Here is a 20655-nt window from a genome sequence, read left to right on the forward strand (position 1 = left end):
GTGAATGCTTTGAATGAGCTGTTAGCTGGCACAGCTTAATCTGAGTGAAACTGCAGGCGTAATAAACTGTGAATATCTCGTGGTTTGGTAGAGAGATTTGCCATCTCTAAACCTCTGTATTGCTAAGATGACTGTTTATCCTCCTAAGCTAAAAATCTAATCATCTGGTGGTCAAAATCGAATGATACGTTTAACCCTTTGGTGCTGTTTTATTAAGTGTTACTGAAGAATTTGTGTTTAGTTTTTTGTGTCATTTACACAAAAACGTAAAATGGTCCTGAAGAACACGTCACAAGTATACTGTACACGGTCAAAAATAAATACATTAGTAATGAATGGGAAGGAAGTTTATCTAGCAGAAACCTTACTGAAAGCTATATATATATATATATATATATATATATATATATATATATATATATATATATATATATATATATATATATATATATATATAAAGCATTTAGACTTTTGTCTATATATATATATATATATATATATATATATACACACACACACACACACACACATATATATATACTTTTTTTTTTTTTTTTACTGTCACTTTATCAATAATCACACTTTATCAATAATACATTTAAATAATAACTTAAATGTAATTTATGGTAAAAAAAACAAAACTAAACTAAAATACATTAATTATAGTACATTAATTTTATTGAAATAAAACAATGGTATGCGAGCTTCCAACCTCCTCACACCACCAACACATTAAAAGCCCATACTTTATTAAGATCCTAGCAACCATGAAGCAATGTTCTTAACTTCCTAGCAATTTTTTTTTTTATGTCACAATAGAGTTCAAGTTAAGCCTAATAAATTAAACTGACTTAACAAATAACTGCACATTCTTATTTAACTACACCAAAAAGGACCACATTATTAGCATATAAATAGGCTTGTCATAATTAGAAAAGTACTGACATTTTAAACCTTTGGTTGTCGTTTCAGAAACCGTGATAAGAAGTCAGACGTAAGGAAAACGAATACAGAAAATGTATAATTGTCGTTGTTATTATTGTTAATATTGTTAAATCAGTCGAGGGCATAAACAGCTAGTCATGTGATGTCAATATGGCATCGTCCCTGAAGAGGCAACCCGCTCCGTGTAAGTTAAAACTACAGAAAGCGATATGTCTAGAGTTTATATCTCCTAAAAAAAGTATTATTTTAATTTAAAAACGTGTGTCAGTTCTAATTACCTCACTACGCTCTAGTTCTTCTTCTTTTTTTTCTATTTTTTTTTTTTTACTATTTGCACGTTTACAACAGGTGTAGACTTCAACCTCAGAACAGCCGCGGAAGCCTCTTTGAACGATTAGCATTATTTCTCAGCTTCACCACAAGCACCGTCAGTCACGCTTAGGCATTATTAGAATCATAAAATCCACGTGACCACTTATATCTGAATTCGCAGTTTCACTTTAAGAAGCATGTAAACAAAGGCTCTTTTCGGCGTTGGTTTCGGCGGCGGCTGTCTGCCGTAACGGGATTCACGAAGCCGCGGGCGAACATCTGGCCTCGTCGCTGCGTGCGTCAATTGCGTAAATGTTCCCGTGATCGCGGGCAGATGCGCGCATGCTCATTGTCAGGGGGAGTGAGAGGAGCATGAATGGAGCAAAATGGCGGATCATGTGCAGGTAAGTAAATGATTTTGTTTTGTTATTATTAAATTCGTGAAATGTGATCCACCGCAGCCTAACGGTAGATCCCGAGGCTTGTTTCGGCGACGCGCACGTGTTCGTTTTAAATGCAGGCGTCGCGCGGCGGAGAGGTTGACTCGCATGCTTTATTGGATGCGATTATCAAGTGTTGACTTGTGGCCTGTCATCATGTTGATTTTAACTCTGTGATCCAGGCTACCCCACAACTCTGCAGCGTGGGTGAAAGTTGTTTTGAAGCGAAATGCAAAGTGTTTTATTTTAAGCAGCAGGGATCGTTAGATCCCGAGAGATCGCTTATATTAAATTGCACGTAACTCTATAGCGACAGTGATGTTTTACGTTGTAAACAAGGCATCATCCCTCATCCAACCGCTTGCATTGCAATAATACACTGGCCTTGTATACACAAGCGATAGCAACTCGAGCTCAGTGAGGCTTTATCCGCGAGAAAAGCCTCTCGGTAAGCCCGAAAGCACATTTGCATTCAGTTATCTGTCATTATGTTATTGCTTGACGCAAATGTGTCCGGTTTCGCTGTTAGCCTGTAGCTCGCGTGCTAACTCACGAGATTCTCCCGCGCACCGCCTCGTCAAACCAAAAGCCCGACCAGAAATGTGTTTTTCTTCAAATTTGCGAAAAGCACACGTACGTTAACACCTCCGGCGAATTGCAAATAGCTAACAGTGTTTAAAATCATCCAAAACGCACGTAGTTTTCATCACGTGTAGTATTTAAGGAGAGTTAAGTAACTGGATGAAGTGAAGGCAGCCAAGCAGAAATGTCTTTGTGGGAAATGTTCAACGTAATATATGAAATATTTAGGGTTTTATTTTCTCCGTAGAGTGTTTAGAGATGTTTATTAATCAAAATTGCAGTACTTTTAATACAATGTATTTAGTTTTAATTATGCTTAAGTAAGACTGTCTTGATTGTAATCTAGATAACAGAGGGATTAATAAGGCCAACTTGGCAACCAGAGACGTTTCAGGCGTAACTGACAGATAAAGTTGGCTCGGTATTAAAATAAATAATTTTTCTACTCCTCATTCTCTTAATATTGCCGTTTCGTGTAAACTGCCCTAACTAGACAGCATTTTTGGACTCCACTGATCCGTTAAAAAGCACACACCGTGTTTTTAAACCCCGCCGCTGCTTGTCATCTGTCAAGTTGTACACCAGCTGCTCATGACAAATGACAAGACGGGTCATATTTGAGGGCAAAGGTTAAGGAGGTCTTGAGGTTAAACACAGCGTTGAATAACTGCTTATTCCCATGAAATTTAATGAAGTGGACGACGATGCTTTTGTTAACCTGACTCTCATGTGCACAGGCAACAGTAAACATGAGCTTTCCAGTGTTGTTGTCACGCGTCCAGTTACTCTGTAGGTGGTGAAGAAGCCACTCCATTTGCAGTAATAGATTATTAATTACCAACGGAGCAGCTCTATGTCTTAAAGACCGTCTGCGCGTCACGTATTGGTACTGTAACACGCTTGTTTTAGACCTAAACCGACCAAATAACGCTTCAATATACGTGTGTTTACATAGTTATTAAAGAACATGTTGTGAGGCCGGTAGGTTGATATGACTCAGCAGTATTTCTGGCTTGTAACATTCGTTTCCTTTCTTGTTTGGCAGCTTTAAACTTTTTGTTTATTGCAAAAATTGCAATATATTTCTCAAGCTTTTTAAATACACTTAAACGTTGAATGCGGAATGCTTAAAGCGCATCAAGGACGGTTATTATTAATAATATGTTATAGGTTCGTACGAACAGGTGGATTTCAGTAAAAACCAAATGCATGGTGTTTTCATTTTAGGTTTTTAAACTTGAGGGCGTCTTATCTTTTCTGTGCAGTTTCTTGCAATTACAGCTTGCGTTTTATCTTGTATGATTAGGGGTCCTCCCTGTTCTTATACGGTCTCTTGATTCAGTTATCAGCAGGTTGCATCAAACGCATACGTACGTAGACATTAAAGTGCTCAAGAAAGTGTTTTGAAGTATTAAGCTGTCTATTTAACATGGGATTTATTTTTTTAAACGCAAAAAAAGAGAAATGGGCTAACTATGTAGGCTAAGTTCATTAGTTCAGAATTTTTTTAGCATAATAAACTTTTTTTTTTTTTTTTTTTTTTTTTCATTGAGGCTGTGCATTTGGTGCAGCTGCTGTTTTTCTGCTGATGCTGATTTTGTATAGTTATGCTCCACAAGGGAACAAAGAACTGTTTAGAGTCAGGCTTGTTGCTGCATAACATGAGTTAGCTCTTTCATTGCATGTATTACCAAAGTGTATCGCTGACTTTTTTTTTTTTTTTTTTTTTTTTTTTCTCCTCCAAGCACCATATAGTCTTTCGTGCTTGCATGAACCAGATACTCCCTCTGTGCCCTAGAACAATAACTTGTGGATGTGATGTCTGCGCATTAATTTGCTTAATGGAACATTAGAGTCTAGTTTTTCATAAACCTGATGTTTGATGTTGTGATTGTATAAGAAGAGACTGAAGCTCTCTGACTTGTGCACATTTTGTAGTGTTTATCAGAAGCAAGCAATGGAGACGCCAGATGTGTTTAGGCTGAAGGTTTACGCTTGCTTGAGATGGTTTGTGACTTTTTGAAACTTTTCAAAAGTTCTGCAAATAATGGGAGATAAACGCATTTTCCAAAGAAGTTCCTCAGTACGACTCCGTTTTGTTGTCTTTGACTCGTTGGATGGGAACGATGCTTTATTCACTAACGTTTTATGCGATATTTCAATTAAACTCTCAGCTTTGGTGGAAATATAGCTGATGACATTTTAAATCGTGTTATTGGAGCTATTTCATAGGCTGCAAGTATCATTTGGCGTAACCAAATAAAAATGAATATATTTCCCTAAACTTTAAATGTATCTTTTCATAAAATATTTATGATTCAATATTAAGGAAAAACTATTTTTATTGCAATGTTCTAAGTTATTAATTTTTAAATAAACTAGCCTTTTTATAAATAGGGCTGAATTGATTAATATTTTAGGATACTTATTAACCTCAACACTTATTGATTCAAAAACACATTCAGGTTGTTGTATGAATTGCATTTTTTGTTTAAAAAGCACTGGATGCGGATAAATGAATGTGATTAACTATATTCATCATCTAATTTAAATATTTACACATTTACGCAAGCAGTCTTTGATTATAAAAAAAATTGTTTACTTGTTTAAATAGTTTAGATATTGGTTAATCTCTCAAATATCCTCTCAATGTTTTTTTGTTGTTGTTTTTTTGCTGACACTAAACTCATATGGGTCTCTTTTTCAGAGCCTAGCCCAGCTAGAGATCCTGTGCAAGCAGCTATATGAGACCACAGACACCACCACACGTCTACAGGCCGAGAAAGCTCTAGTGGAGTTTACCAACAGTCCCGACTGCCTGAGTAAATGCCAGTTGTTGCTGGAAAGCGGAAGTGTAAGAATTAATTTTTTTTTTTTTTTGAGAAGCGTGGAAAAACAAGATGTCTGAATTGATCTGACAAGTTTTCTCAAAAATCCATTAGTAATCGATCAAGACCATTAGTTTGGGTTATGCGACTATTTAAACTTGAGATTGTTTTTGTGAAATCTTTGCAGTCCTCGTACTCGCAGTTGTTGGCTGCAACTTGTCTCTCCAAGTTGGTGTCTCGTACGAGCAACCCGCTTCCCCTGGAGCAGCGCATCGACATTCGTAAGTTTATCAGGTCGACCATGAAATGCGCAATTCCTAAAACCCAGAAAGGAGAAATTTTTGGATTAAATGTCATGTTGGTTCCTCAGGAAATTATGTTCTCAATTATCTGGCAACCCGGCCAAAGCTTGCTGCCTTCGTGACACAAGCCCTGATCCAGCTCTATGCCAGAATCACCAAGCTTGGCTGGTTTGACTGCCAAAAGGAAGATTATGTCTTCAGGAATGTCATTGTGGATGTGACAAGATTCCTGCAGGTATGATCCGTTTTATAGCATTAATAGAAAAAGTAATGTTGTTCAAGTTTAGAGCTATACTCATTTTTTTTTATCACATCTTTTAGACGCGTAGGAATCCTTTTTTCTTTTGTTTTTAATAACTGGTAACAATAACCATATTACACACATTTATTGCTCGTTTCGTGAATGAAGTTCCAGTTGATTTTGGGAATCAAAAGACTTATATTTTTAAAACCGTCATCATCTGCAGCTTCCTTTTGAGAAATCCAAATGAACGTGGATCATTTTATATGTCCACTTATGTTGTTCTGCATGCTTAACCTGTAGAAAAAAAAAGAAACATCTTATCTTAAGGGTGTTTCCATCGTTTCAATTTAAGTTTTAGTAAAACGTTATAATACGTCATAGTTTTGCTGTTTTTATTTAAAGAATAAACCAATCCAATGTATACATTTGAGGCTTAATGCTACAGATAAGCAAAAGGTTTTTCAAAGTGTTTTTGGCTTATGTTAATTATAAATATGGCATGCGGTTGCTTTAAACAATGGTATAAACATTATTCGGTGTAAATTGTGCTAATCGTAATTAATAATCGTAATGGCTATTTCAATGGAATAATGGAGACAGGTAAAACTAAACGTGGCCGCTCGTGCATCGAATGAACAACAGTCGCACACAGCTCAGATTTCATTTATCAAGTGAGGAGAGTGAGGTGAAAAAGACAAGACGATGATGAAATGCAAAAGCACCAGTTGACTTCTACCGTCAATCTGATACTGATTTTTAGTTTTGGATATCCATTTAATACTTGTAAGTTATGTTATTTTATTTTTACATAGCATGGTGTATTTTTATTTGTTTTGTTAATAAAAGTTTGGACTCGAGCAATTGAAGAAATTGCCACTAATGTAAAAAAAAAAAAAAAAAAAAAAAAAAAACTCAAACGAACTAAAAAGCAAAAAACTGCTTGTTTTCGTCTTGCCGCAAATTTCAAAGTGAAAGTACAACACGCACGGGCGCTCACAGACCGTTTAAAACTGAAGGAAAGTGAGAAAAAGATCAAACTCAAACGTATTGTCAAATGACGATTAACCGTTGAGGAAACCCTATGAGAGACTATTCACTATTAACTAGTTGCTTAGTGACATGCATATTACTAACATATTAGCTGTTTATTAGTACTTAGAAAGCTTATGTTAAACTTAAACTACTTCACTAACAATAATAGGCAGCTAATTAAAAGTTTGAGGCAAAAGTCATAGTTAATATTGAATATGCGTTCCCTAATCTGAAGCGTTACTAAAAGGAAAACGCATTCATATAAAAATAAAGTGCAGTTGATGGTGTTCAAAATACAAGGCTTGTTTGAGGTATGCAGGCAATATCTTGTTTAATACTTTCAGTGCATTTGTCAAAATCACTTTGAACTTTGTTAGGACATTTGCAATCATGAAGCATGAGCAATAAATCCGTGTCAATGGCTTATAAAAGCAGATTTATGTAATGCGAGGTAAATGCATCTATTTCGGTAGAAATGATTTCTGAGCAAATAAAAAGATTTTGTGGTAAGAAATTCAAACAGCTTGTGCTTTTGTGCGGTCTGTATGACTTGATTTAGATGCTAATGCAAATCACACAACGTTTCGGTTTTTGAACCAGTGCGTTTCGTTTTTAGTTGTTCATCACGAGTGTTTGTCACTTACCCTTTTAAGCATGATGGTATAAATGATAACACTGCAGAAACTAAAGTAGTTTAATGTGAAGTGTGTGGGGTGTGTGATGATTGTCAAAAAATAAAATCTTGATATTTTCTTGGATTTTATCGATAACAATAATTAGACAATAGTGTTATTGTGCTGAGGTTTTTGATATTTGTAATATTCTATGTTGAGGTCAGTTCACACCAATAAAAATGTAGCTTTTTCAATAAGTTTAAATTGTTTAAAATACCTTTTTATGGGTATTTTAATGACTTTTTGTTTTCCCCAAAAGTATGCGGTATTTGAAATTTTATTTAAATAATAAAAAGTTGCACATTAAATGTGAAATTGAAACCTGTAATAGATAGAAGCATGTCCCTGTTAATTATGGAGTCACCGCGGTTGAACGGAATCATTTAAAGGGTTGATTCGTTCAGAAATAAAACACAGTGTTCCTCAGAGAGTAAAACGGTGCTGCGGCTGAGTTCGAAATTATTTTTATTGTTGAAATAGAGCAAAAACAGGCAATATGGTGTCTAAAATGTAAGTATCTACTTTTTATAATCATGATAATTTTTAGAGAAATAAACGGCAATCTTGCTGATTAATTATATGAAATTATATAACTATATAAATATTTTGTCCTCATATCGTGAATTATATGATCATTCTAAATGCATTTTAATGGACTGAATCATGCTGTGCACACAGTCTAACCTTCACTTAATGTTTTTTTTGTTTGTTTGGGGTTTTTTTTGTCAAATTGCATACTGTCCGAACTACAGTTACGAGATTATCACAGCTGATATTTATTGTACACCCCTACTAAGTAATGTTCTAAAGTTCTATGAAAGTTCTAAAGTTGTTTGTATCTAAAGTCTGCATTCCATTTTTAGGATAGCGTTGAACATTGCATCATAGGAGTCACAATTCTTTCCCAGTTAACCAATGAGATTAACCAGGTAAGTTTCTCTCCTCACGGTATGACTTGATTTGCATATTATTGCTCTTTTGCTGGTTTGGTTTGCTTCTGTTGTCCTCATTTGTAAGTCAGTTTGCATTTTTTGGGTTCTATAACTGAAAGTTGTGCTAAAGATAAATGACTGATTCCTTGAATCTTCTTTTGATTCTCCAGGCAGACTCAACGCATCCACTTACAAAACATAGAAAGATTGCGTCATCATTTCGAGATTCCTCCTTGTTTGACATTTTTACCCTCTCCTGCAATCTCCTCAAGCAAGTAAGGATAATTCTTCAAAAAAAAAGAACCATCTGTCTGTATATTCCTCTTCACAACCGCTAAACCAGCCGCCTTTGGGATTTGTCAATGACTCAATGGATTGCTTTGTATGTCTGTAGGCGTCTGGGAAGAACTTGAATCTAAATGATGAGAGCCAGCATGGGCTACTCATGCAGCTACTCAAACTGGCCCACAATTGCCTCAACTTTGATTTCATTGGTACATCCACCGATGAGTCCTCAGATGATCTGTGCACCGTCCAGATCCCCACCAGCTGGAGATCAGGTGATCTGGCAATTTCTAGCAAACAATGAATGAATGAATGGTGCAGCTGTGTTCCAGTGCTGGTTTAAAGAGGCTGCATTCAATATTTTAACAATCTTTCTAAAATATTTTTTTAGCCTCCTTCAGAATTTGATTATAAAATATCTAAAAATATTTTTTTGGTAGTGCTGTCAAATGGTTAATCGCATCCAAAAGGAATGTTTTAGTTTACATAATGTGTGTGTGTGTGTGTATAAAAACACATCCATGTATATATTTAAGAACACAATGTTATGTTTATATATTAAATATATTTTTGTATAAGAATATAAATATATACATGTAAACATTTAAATAAATATATTGTGTGTAATTTTATATATACATACATAATAAATATACACGCATATTATGTAAACAGAAACATATTTTATGTGATTTTAGCGTATTTGACAGCACTTTTATTTTTGCTTTTGTGACTTTTTTTTTTTTTTTTTTTAAGAAAGACTTATTCAGCAAGGGCACAGTATTGCTCAAAAGCAGCAGTAAAAACATTCAGAATGTTACAAAAGTTTTCCATTTCAAAGAAACACTATTGTTTTGAACTTAAAATTGTCATGGCTTCCATGCACAACACTGATGACAACAATAAATGTTCCTTAAGCTGCAAATGAGCATATTGGGATGATTTCTGAAGACTGGAGTTATGATACAGAGGATTCAGCTTAATTAAAATAGATAACTGTTAAATTCTCAAACTTCACAATATTTACTATTTTTGATTAAATGCCACCTTTTGTTAGCTTTTGTTTCAAAAAGTCCTTTGAGCAGTATTCATGCTGAATTCATGCATAATTTTGTGATTTTTTTTCCTTTTTAATTTATCTGCAGCCTTTTTGGATTCCTCAACCTTGCAGCTGTTTTTTGATTTGTATCATTCCATCCCTCCCTCGCTGTCTCCCTTGGTGAGTGTCAGATAAACAGCATGACATGCATGTGAAGATAAACAAGCCTTTGCTTGTAGATAACGTTAAGACTCTTCCAATAATGATGAACTGATAAATGCACTGTTTGTCTTTCAGGTTTTGTCTTGTTTAGTCCAAATAGCATCTGTCCGGAGGTCTCTCTTTAACAACGCAGAGCGAGCAAAGTTCCTTTCACATTTAGTAGATGGTGTGAAGAGAATATTGGAGAACCCTCAGGTACACCTTCCATCCTAATAGTTATCATAACAGGTGTCGTTGTAACGCTTGGATGATATAATGCTATACATTAAATATGTAGCCTAAAAATACCTGCGTTCAGATGTCAGATCTATTTATGTGGTTGATATGGTAATATGGCGTGCTTTGTTTTGTTTTTTTACGTTTGATTTGCAGAGTTTGTCGGACCCAAACAACTACCATGAGTTCTGCCGACTGCTGGCTCGACTCAAGAGTAATTATCAGCTGGGAGAGCTGGTTAAAGTAGAGAACTATCCAGAGGTCATACGACTGATCGCTAACTTCACCGTAACTAGTCTGCAGGTGAGTAAAAGAATTGAAAACGCAGAAATGAAAATTACCACATAATTTACTCGCTCCCAAGCCATCCCGAGTGTATAAGGCTTTCTTTTTTCAGACAAACACAGTCAGTTTTTTAAAAATGTATCTTCCAAGCTTGGTAATGCTGGTGGATAGTGGCCGCTTTATTTTATCTCTGTAAATCGTATATATCCACCGTAAAACAAACCCTTTTTTTATACTACAAAAATATTTCTGTTTTTAAAATTCCGACAACGGCTGGATGTGCGTTCTCGAGAGACGGAGAGAGTCAAGTTTCAACTTCTTGACTGACCATTGATTTAATGTACGACGTAAGCTGCATTCGCAGCGTAGGCTCAAAAGAGACTAGACGAACGAGGATAGAGCAGTACTAAAAGCCTGTAACAGATTAAAAGTTGAAAACAAGAAACAAGTTCCGTTGTATCTTGCATCACTTTAAAAATACATAATTTTTTTTGTTAAAAAAAAAAAAACCATTGATGTGCTTCAGATGATGTGTTAACCCCCGGAGACATATAGGTTAGTTTTACGACTGATATGTGTGATTTGCGGAGCTTCAGAATAATGGCCACTATCCATCAGCATTCCACCATGCTTGGAAGAGCCAGGATATTTTTTTTTGTAAAAACTCTGATTGAAAGTTCAAGACATGATTGCCAGAACAAATTTACCGGTGTTTTTAAAAAGGTCCTGTGATGTTCTCCCTCTGCAGAAATTTGTTAAAATATTTTTATGTATAGGTATATTAAATTATGTATTTTAACAGTGTTGCTCAATAAAACCATGTAGTTACTTGGTTTTGAGATAATATAGCTTGTATTCTTCAGGTCAATCATATATTCATGGGAAAAATTCAGTTTTAATAAGGAAAGCAATAAATTTACCATAGTATCTTTTCAAATGTTAAAGTTACCACGGTCTTTGCATGTTTTGCGTGTGCTTCACTAATTTTTGGCTGAACTATTACGTGTGAAAAATTGCCGTTTCAAAGACTGATGATAACTTTGGTGTGACCCAGCACTGGGAGTTTGCGCCCAACAGTGTGCACTATCTGCTGAGTCTGTGGCAGCGGTTGGCGGCATCTGTCCCTTATGTGAAGGCCACAGAGCCCCACATGCTGGAGACCTACACCCCTGAGGTGACCAAGGCCTATATTACGTCTCGCCTAGAGTCCGTGCACATCATTCTGAGGTAGAGTGAGCACTATTTGAACTCACAGTTAGGTTTGATGGCCGTTTTTGTGATAGATTTTTACAATACCCATTCTATCCAGGGATGGCCTTGAAGACCCCTTGGACGATGCTGGCTTGGTACAACAGCAGCTGGACCAGCTGTCTACTATCGGACGGTGCGAGTATGAGAAGACCTGTGCCCTGCTGGTCCAGCTCTTCGATCAGTCGGCCCAGTCGTATCAGGAGCTTCTGCAGTCCACCAACTCCAGCACAATGGACATAGCAGTGCAGGAGGGTGAGCTTAAAACAAAACCTAATATGCAAATCAATGTATTGTGTCATAACAGTGCTTACGTTGCGTATGTGTTGTCCAGGTCGATTGACGTGGCTCGTGTACATCATCGGCGCTGTCATTGGAGGAAGAGTATCCTTCGCCAGCACAGATGAGCAGGATGCCATGGATGGGGAGCTTGTGTGTCGGTGAGGAATTCAGTCATAAGATGTGTCTGTTCTGACCAATGTGTAAAAAAAAATAAATAAATAAAAATTAGATGGGCTTTAATGGATATTTGGATTATTCTGTGACATTAGTTGGTCAGAAAACAGAAATGCTCTGGGACACAAAGCACTGGAGAACATTACATTTGTGACGCACTTGTTATGAAGAATAAAGGAAGTCAAACTGTGTTTACATGTAGTTTAGAGATGGTTCTTGATTTTTTTTCTTGCTTCACAAATACTCATGTTCATGAGTGCCACCAAGTTGTAGTTTTTTTTTGTGGCAGTGCGTTTGGAAAAGATTTGAACTCTGCATTGACACACAATTGATTTTTACATGTTAACAGCCATTCATTTGAATTAAAATATGTTTAAAGGGCTGGTTGATTGCAATTTAGATTTTTTTTTTTTTTCTAATGTTAGTGTGTTATGTTGCTGTTTGAGCGTAAACAAATATCTGCAAAGTAACTGGGGAAAAAATGTGTGTTAAACTGCACCCTATAAACACAATCAAGCCTAAAAGCAAAAGTCAACCACACCCTTTAAAATGTTTGTTTATTGAATTTTCACACAAAACATTTGTTTTGGTTTGAACAAGAATTCAGATTTTCAATGTTTCAAATAGTATATCAAACTAGTAATGAACAGAATATCTGTTAAATTCTTTAGCCAAATTTATAGATTTATTTATTATTTTACATTTGGGTATTTTTGTTTCCATATTTTTCCATTTATATTAGCTATGCTGTTATGTAATGCAAGAATAAAAAAAATTTTAGATAAAAAAAAATTATTTAATAACGGTTAAATATAATATTTAGCAAATCTAATTTTCTCATACTGTACTTTCCTGATTGGGACTGATTTCACGTAACATTTATTACTGTTTTGTATGCATGTGTGCGTTAAATTAATTTTATGTTCGAGTCTCCAGAGATCAAGCGATCTCATTGTTTTCATTTTAATATTTATATCAACTTCACATTTTGTCGTTTTCAGAGTTTTGCAGTTAATGAACCTCACAGACTCACGACTGGCTCAAGCGGGAAATGAGAAGCTTGAGCTGGCCATGCTCAGTTTCTTTGAGCAGTTTCGCAAAATCTACATCGGTGACCAGGTGCAAAAATCATCAAAGGTAATTGCAGTTACGCTGTATCTGCCTGCGTGAGTGCGAACTTCAAGCTGTGGTTTGTTTAGACAGCAAATCTAAAACAAAAATCAGCCAGCAGTAAATTTAATTATTGATCTCATTCACAGGGTTTCGCTTTTGAATTCTCAGAATGGCTGAAATTTGTGATTGTGTTTGTGTCTGGGCTTTGAAAAGAGATGGTCGATTCAGCTTTTTTGCATGCGTGGTTGTGGTTTCACTGTTGGTCTGCTTTGTAAATGGACATGTAGCTTTTGAAACCATAGTTTTATGTTAGAGATGAAAGTGTTTCGTCTCAACTAACCAGAAAGCTGAAGTTTTCTCTCCTGTTGCTCAGATTCCAAAGTGTGAACAGAGAAGATAAGTGCACGTAGCGAGAGTAGTTTTTCCTCTAAACCTGTATTTAGTTCTGCTTTAGCCTGTTGCCCTTTACCTTGGAAAATAACACATTATAAACGTCCCTTGCTAAAAACTTCAAGTATACAAATAGTGTGAAAACTATTATGAAATCTGATTGGATCTTGATGATTGGATGAATTAGATTTAATGGAAAATATTGTCCCAAATGGCACACTTAATTTGGACTGTAGGGATACACACTTACCAGTGTACTTTTACCCAGCAGCCCATGCAGCAAAGTGTAGACTCGGAGGAAAGTGCCATTTGGGACCATAATCGGGACACATCAAGATTTTGGATTTCTTGTTTAGCGAAGCTTTTTTTATTTGTTAATTTTTTTTTTTTTATATATACTGCATTTTTTACTAAATGCAGCATTTTAGGTTTTTAATTTGGAAATTAAATTGACCTGCCTTTTCCCCCTTTTGGACCAAATCTATATAGTTTATGGATTTGCGTGAGCCCCGTGTGAATTGTCAAAGTTGCTTGCTTCTCATTGCTTTATTTCCCAGCCTGTTTTATTTAGTAGTTTAACGTATACTACAAATTCTGCATTGTTCAAAACCAATGCGATTCCAGGAAATAATACTACTTTTGTTTGATCCCTAGTTGTACAGAAGACTATCAGAGGTTCTTGGCTTGAATGATGAGACCATGGTACTCAGCGTTTTCATTGGGAAAATGTGAGTATATGTCAGCTAACGATGGGTATAATTGTTCTAAAACCTTATTTTACTAAAAATGACATTTTAGAAACAATGTTTTTTAACGTAGAGTTTCGTTTTAATGCAGAATCACCAACTTGAAGTACTGGGGACAGTGTGAACCAATCACGTCGAAGACACTACAGCTCCTTAATGACCTCTCGATTGGATATCCTTACATACTTGTTGCTGGTCTACATTTGAAACAATATTAGGATTGTTATTGAGGATGACTGCCAGTTATTTTTGACGGCGAATATGCTTGGTCTGTTTCCTTAACCTTATTCCTCACGTACAGCAGTGTTAGGAAACTCGTGAAACTCAGTGCTGTTCAGTTCATGCTTAACAACCACACAGTAAGTGACCGGGTTGAGCTCTTTTCCTTCTTAACTCTCTACTTTAACTTTACATTTTGATCTATTTATTTAAACATAACCGTGCTGTAGAAATTCTGCTATTCTTAAATAGTTTTTTGAGTAACTTTTAACTTCTTTTTTGTGACAGAGTGAGCACTTTTCTTTCCTTGGTGTGAACAATCAGGCCAACCTCAGTGATATGAGGTGTCGGACCACTTTCTACACAGCCTTGGGAAGACTTCTTATGGTAGATTTGGGTAAGGGTGTGCCTGTAAATGAGGCGTGTACGTTTCGGGTCAAAGCACGTCTTTAGAGACTCTCTGTGTCTTCGACAGGTGAGGATGAGGACCAGTTTGAACAGTTCATGCTTCCTCTCACTGCTGCATTCGAGGCCATCGCTCAGATGTTCAGCACTAACACCTTCAATGAACAAGAAGCAAAAGTGAGACGTTGTGGTGTTTATCGTACAACCTCAGCGTGCCATGAAGCATTTGCAAAATCCCTTGTGTTGTCTTATATGTTAGTTTCTCATATACTAAAGGACTAGGGCGCGCATGCATAATATAGGTCAGCAACAAATGTTTTGGGTTTTTTTTCTTTTTCAGAGGACTTTAGTTGGACTGGTAAGAGATCTAAGGGGAATTGCCTTTGCCTTCAATGCCAAGACCAGCTTTATGATGCTCTTTGATTGGATGTATCCTTTTAATTAAACGTTTGCTTGTTTTGTTTTTTTTTCATTTTATTGGTGTAACGTGTTTCATTTATGTGTGATTTTTATGTATTTGTTCTCTCTTTTTTTGTGTGTGTAATTTATTTTTGTGCAATTATTTGAGGTTTGTTTTATGTGTAGTATTTTATTCATTTTTGTCTTTTAGTTTTTTTTTTGTGCATAAGTTAACTTCTATTGTGTAATTTGTATTTACTAATTTATTTAGTAAATTCTTTGTATTTGTTTAATTATTTGTTGGCATTTTGTGATATTTTTCTTTGTTTATTACCTATTATTTTCTTCATTAAATTTCCAAACTTTTAAGCTAATCTCTTGGGTCAGTTCAGACTGACTGACACTTTTTTGTGTTCCTTAATGGATCTTAGTTACCCCTCTTACATGCCCATCTTACAAAGGGCAATAGAGCTCTGGTACCATGTACCTGCCTGCACCACACCAGTCCTCAAACTCATGGCTGAACTCGTCCACAACAGGTATGCAGCATTACATCTTGCATATGTCTCAGAGAACTGGGTTTAAAGGTTATGTATGTTCTCTGACTCAGTGTGTGTGTGTGTGTGTGTGTGTGTGTGTGTGCGTGTGTTGTTGTTGTTGTTGTTTTTTTTAACATGAAGGTCACAGAGATTACAGTTTGATGTGTCGTCACCGAATGGAATCCTGCTGTTCAGGGAAACCAGCAAGATGATTACAACATATGGTACAAACTCTCCTATATTGACCCAGTTTTCATATTTCAGTCAACTGTTCCTCTGGTATGTTGTAGCATTATTAAATCCGAAGAACTTTAATTGAATAACCATCGTAATAATCTTTTTTAATTTCAAGGGAATCGGATTCTGACACTGGGTGAGGTGCCAAAAGATCAGGTGTATGCGCTGAAACTGAAGGGAATCTCCATTTGTTTCTCCATGCTGAAAGCCGTATTAAGTGGCAATTATGTCAACTTCGGAGTCTTCCGTCTTTACGGCGATGACGCCTTGGACAACGCACTGCAGACCTTTATTAAGCTGCTCTTGTCCATCCCTCACAGCGACCTACTGGTAAATATCCTCAGCTATCGGCTTCAGGATTGTGTCCTTCAGCATTTAGATTGGTTGGTTGACTTTTGGTTGGTTTGTTCTTGCAGGACTATCCAAAGCTTAGTCAGTCTTACTACTCTCTTCTGGAGGTGCTAACTCAAGACCATATGAACTTCATCGCCAGCCTGGAGCCTCATGTGGTCATGTACATCCTGTCCTCTATATCAGAGGGGCTCACAGCACTTGGTAAAGCTTATTTCTTCAGCTTATTAAATTTTCTTCGTGTAGCATCAATTTAATTTTATTTAATCTCACAAATCCTCCTGTAGTTCCATCATGGACCTCTAGGGATTTGTAAACTTCTGAACCTAAATTTTCAGTTTGTTTCCTCACAGACACAATGGTATGCACTGGTTGTTGCTCGAGCCTGGACCACATAGTTACTTATCTATTCAAGCAGCTGTCACGCAGCACAAAGAAACGAGCGGCGCCCATGGCCCAGGAGAGCGACCGCTTCCTTCACATAATGCAACAGCACCCTGAGATGATCCAGCAAGTAAGCTGAGGCTTTAAAAGACTTGAGAGAATTTTTTTGTAAATGTCTAGGGCTGGGTGATTTAAAAAAACAAAAAACACACTTTTATTTATATATATATATATACATGTATATATATATATATATGTGTATTATTTTTAAGGGAAAAACTACTGTGAAAGTGTAAAAAATAAACACTAACCATAAAGTGTAGTTTAAAAACATTGATCATTGGTCTGATTTCTGTAACATTCATGAAAAGATCCTGAAAGATTGTCAATTTATCATGATAATTGTTGATATGAGTGATAAATACTTTTTTTTTTTTTTTTTTTATCATTATCATTTTTTGGCCATATCACCCAGCCCTATGAATGTCTTTCAAATACTGTTACATTTTGAAATGTGTCGGGGAGAGTTCCTCTGACAAGACATCTCAATATTATCCAGATGCTGTCTACGGTGTTGAATATCATCATTTTTGAAGATTGTAGGAATCAGTGGTCAATGTCACGGCCACTGCTTGGCTTGATTCTACTCAATGAGAAGGTACGAGGGGGAAGAAATAAAAAATTCTAGGCTCACAAAGGCTGCATTTATTTTAATCAAAAAACAGTAATATTGTGAAATCAAAATAACTTTTCTAGTTGAATGTAAATTTTAATTTATTAATGTGATGCAAAGCTACATTTTCAGCATCATTAGTCCAGTCTCTAGTGTCTGTTCAGTGTCCATTCTGACATGCTGATTTGCGTCGTGTTTGTAGTATTTTGCAGATTTGAGGAACAGCATTGTGAACAGCCAACCACCAGAAAAGCAGCAAGCCATGCACTTATGTTTTGAAAATCTCATGGAGGGCATAGAGAGGAACTTGCTGACTAAAAACAGAGACAGGTAAATTGATTTTCTTGAGAATTCTAAAGAAGTGCGTGTTCTGCTAAATGTATTTATTTATTTTTTTTATGTTTAATGGCATCTAACATTCCTTAAAGCTGCAGTCCTTAATTTTTTTTGGGGGGGGGTTAAAAAAATATCCAAAATCAATATTTGACCTCACCTTACTTCAGACTGATTCAACGGGCAGATCACACAAGATCTTTGGTGTTTTTTTTGTTTGTTTTTTTAAGACAAGCAGTTCGAAGGCAGCATAATTTGCTTTTTGAGTTAAAAGAGTTGTTGAAACACACCATACTCATAGTCACGCAATCTTGATGATGTTAACATTATTAATTAGAGAATAAAGTGTAACAATAATAATTGTTTGCAAGGTTTGATGTGATATGAGCTAATCGATCGACAGATTTAACAATCACTATAGCGTGATTTATTATAATGCTTTATTCCACGGTTGGTAAGAACAAACACGGCAGACTCGTTACTGAAAATAATTTTTTGGTTCATAAATTCCAAGACCTGGGCTAAAATATGTGATTACTAAGTTCAAGTTTCACTCCAGTGCTGTACACATTCACCTGAAAACGTTGCCCACACAGGAAAGACAATTCCATACACAGCTGCCATTTCAGGTTTTCATGCAGATGGCGACATAGATCCAAAATTTACAGACTGCAGCTTTAAATTCAAGTTTTAGAGTAGTAAACTATACTGTGTTATTAATTTATTTGCATGTATTTGTAAAATATATATATATATATATTTAGTATACATTTTTAACGAACTCACTTTTTCATGTTTTCGCAGGTTTACACAGAATCTTTCAGTATTTAGAAGAGAAGTCAATGACTCCATGAAGAATTCCACATACGGGGTAAACAGCAACGATATGATGAGCTGACATTCCATAGAGCACCAGGCCCCGCCCCACGTGGCCCGGCCCCGGCCCGTACACCCACCCGCCCCTGGCCCGGCTGCCGGGGACCACCGCTGCGCAAGCCTGCACCTCCCGCTCCCAGTCCTTAAAATACCCCTTCACACCTCCTCCTCCTCCTCCCCCCACCCCTTTTTATATATATAAATATATATATATATATACATACACATATAAATATATACATATTTTAAAGCCAGTTTCTAGAGGTCATTCTCCTTGACCATTCTCTTGTCATTTGGGGCTCAAAGTCCAAAGAGAGAGACGAGGGTACGGCTGGGGAATGGGTTTGGGGTGTGGGACGGCACCAGTGTGGACTCTATAGAGCGGGCGGCACACCCGAACCACTTGGAGGGACGATGGGAAGCGGGCGTCTGATTGTGTGCGTGTTTGTGTAAGCGTGAGAGTGTGTTTGAGAGCATGTCTGTGGGAGGAAGGGTTAGGATGAGCTGGTATACATAGTGCTCTGCTTTTGCCTGCCTTGTATAGAAACACATAAGGAAAAAAAAAGTGTACATTTTTTTTCATAACATTTTCAACAATGTTTATAATGATGATTACGATTTAAGACAAATAATGAGTGATTGAAAACTTTTTACAGTCTAGTAAGTTAGTGCAACTGTGCTGAAGTGTGGGTTTGTCTGTATGGAGAGTCGTTTATATCCAGGTGACGATGTGGGATTGAGGCGTGAGTGGTGGGATTGACACCTGTCCGCAGAGGGGGCGGGATGAAGCGTTGAATAGGATCTCAAGTTGTACATTTATTATTTCCCCCCCCCCTTCGAATTGACTCTATGGAACACAAACGGGAGCTATGTAAATACACAAAACCTCTTGCGTTAACGTTTTCAGAAGGAATACCGTTTTCCCTCGAATCTTGGGCATGAAGAAGTCCGTCTTGCGTCCACCTTTAGGTCACATCCCCACCTCTTCCTCCGTCGCCGAGGATGCTCTTAGATCTGTTCGCCGCCGGCCTGGAAACGGTAGCAGAACGACCCGGTCCTCGTGTGAAATTCATCGGAGAACGCACGCGTAACCTTTCCCTTTTGTCTCCGAAGGGTTCGATCATGTCGTCTGTGCATTTGATTAGATAAAGTGACTTGGTTGTGGTGAAGTTGCTCTCTGAGCTTTCGACAAACTGTTTTCCCTGCTTTTTAATCTCACAGGCTTCCAGTCTCTCGTGGCTTTATTGTCGATCTGGCGTTCTTCAGTAGTGAAGCCTATAGAATGTAGCCTTGTCCTTCAAAAAAAAAAAAAAAAAAAGCCTGGTACTCGAGTCATCGTGACAGGATCACTTTCGACAGTTGACTCTAGCTTTAACCCCGGTTTTTGGTTTTTTTTTTGTTTTGTTTTTTTTTCTCTTCCCTCTGAATTCCAGGTTTATTTTTAATAACAGAAAACGCATCAGAGTATGGTAGATTTAAACACAGAGGCCGAATGGAGTATATTAGCAACTTGTGCTACTCAACAGATGTTGCTGCTAACTGTTTGTGAAGAACTAGCTCATCTCTTAACCATGTTCAACACTCATGGATGTTCACTTTCTTTTCTTGGTTCCCTGATGTGAATGTGTTTTTTGGCGACTGTGTGTTGGGTCCATTGAGTGATAAGGTAGCTGGTTGAATTGTTTGGTTGTTTGTTTGGATGTCTGCTACATATAGTGTAAGCATTGTGACTGCAAAATAAACATCATTGGTTTGTACTAGTTTGTGCACCATTTGTGATCGCAACATTAGACTAAACAGTCACGGGTCAAGTCGACATTTTGTTATAAACACTCCTATTCTTAAAAGCAGCAGGGTTCCCATGGTCATATAAAACCTGGTATTTCCTGTAAATCAAAGTCATTGAAGTCTGCATTGAATAGAATCTGCTCTGTGTTTTATTTGGTGG

General features: G+C 36.7%; 1 protein-coding gene across 3 annotated transcripts in view; it reads left to right on the forward strand.

Moving 5' to 3' along the window:
- Window positions 1–1628: 1628 nt before the first annotated feature.
- xpo7 (exportin 7) overlaps window positions 1629–20655 on the forward strand; it is a 32025-nt gene continuing 12998 nt past the window's right edge. The window contains exons 1-28 of one of the 3 annotated variants that reach the window (XM_043251205.1): window positions 1629–1661; window positions 4987–5133; window positions 5295–5388; window positions 5478–5644; window positions 8223–8288; window positions 8462–8566; window positions 8686–8851; window positions 9722–9795; window positions 9913–10032; window positions 10210–10356; window positions 11393–11565; window positions 11648–11841; window positions 11921–12026; window positions 13044–13179; window positions 14200–14273; window positions 14383–14463; window positions 14587–14650; window positions 14799–14907; window positions 14986–15092; window positions 15256–15344; window positions 15746–15853; window positions 15995–16077; window positions 16206–16420; window positions 16507–16645; window positions 16795–16955; window positions 17385–17483; window positions 17701–17828; window positions 18636–18702. In XM_043251205.1, the coding sequence (XP_043107140.1) occupies window positions 1644–1661; window positions 4987–5133; window positions 5295–5388; window positions 5478–5644; window positions 8223–8288; window positions 8462–8566; window positions 8686–8851; window positions 9722–9795; window positions 9913–10032; window positions 10210–10356; window positions 11393–11565; window positions 11648–11841; window positions 11921–12026; window positions 13044–13179; window positions 14200–14273; window positions 14383–14463; window positions 14587–14650; window positions 14799–14907; window positions 14986–15092; window positions 15256–15344; window positions 15746–15853; window positions 15995–16077; window positions 16206–16420; window positions 16507–16645; window positions 16795–16955; window positions 17385–17483; window positions 17701–17828; window positions 18636–18702 (3237 nt within the window). In that variant the 5' untranslated portion in view covers window positions 1629–1643. Of the gene's footprint in view, window positions 1662–4268; window positions 4287–4986; window positions 5134–5294; window positions 5389–5477; window positions 5645–8222; window positions 8289–8461; window positions 8567–8685; window positions 8852–9721; window positions 9796–9912; window positions 10033–10209; window positions 10357–11392; window positions 11566–11647; window positions 11842–11920; window positions 12027–13043; window positions 13180–14199; window positions 14274–14382; window positions 14464–14586; window positions 14651–14798; window positions 14908–14985; window positions 15093–15255; window positions 15345–15745; window positions 15854–15994; window positions 16078–16205; window positions 16421–16506; window positions 16646–16794; window positions 16956–17384; window positions 17484–17700; window positions 17829–18635; window positions 20465–20655 lie in introns of those variants that run through there. The other 2 variants (XM_043251206.1, XM_043251207.1) reach the window with 2 other exon arrangements.

This window comes from Puntigrus tetrazona, chromosome 10 (genome assembly GCF_018831695.1).
Source record: "Puntigrus tetrazona isolate hp1 chromosome 10, ASM1883169v1, whole genome shotgun sequence".
Lineage (NCBI taxonomy): Eukaryota > Metazoa > Chordata > Actinopteri > Cypriniformes > Cyprinidae > Puntigrus > Puntigrus tetrazona.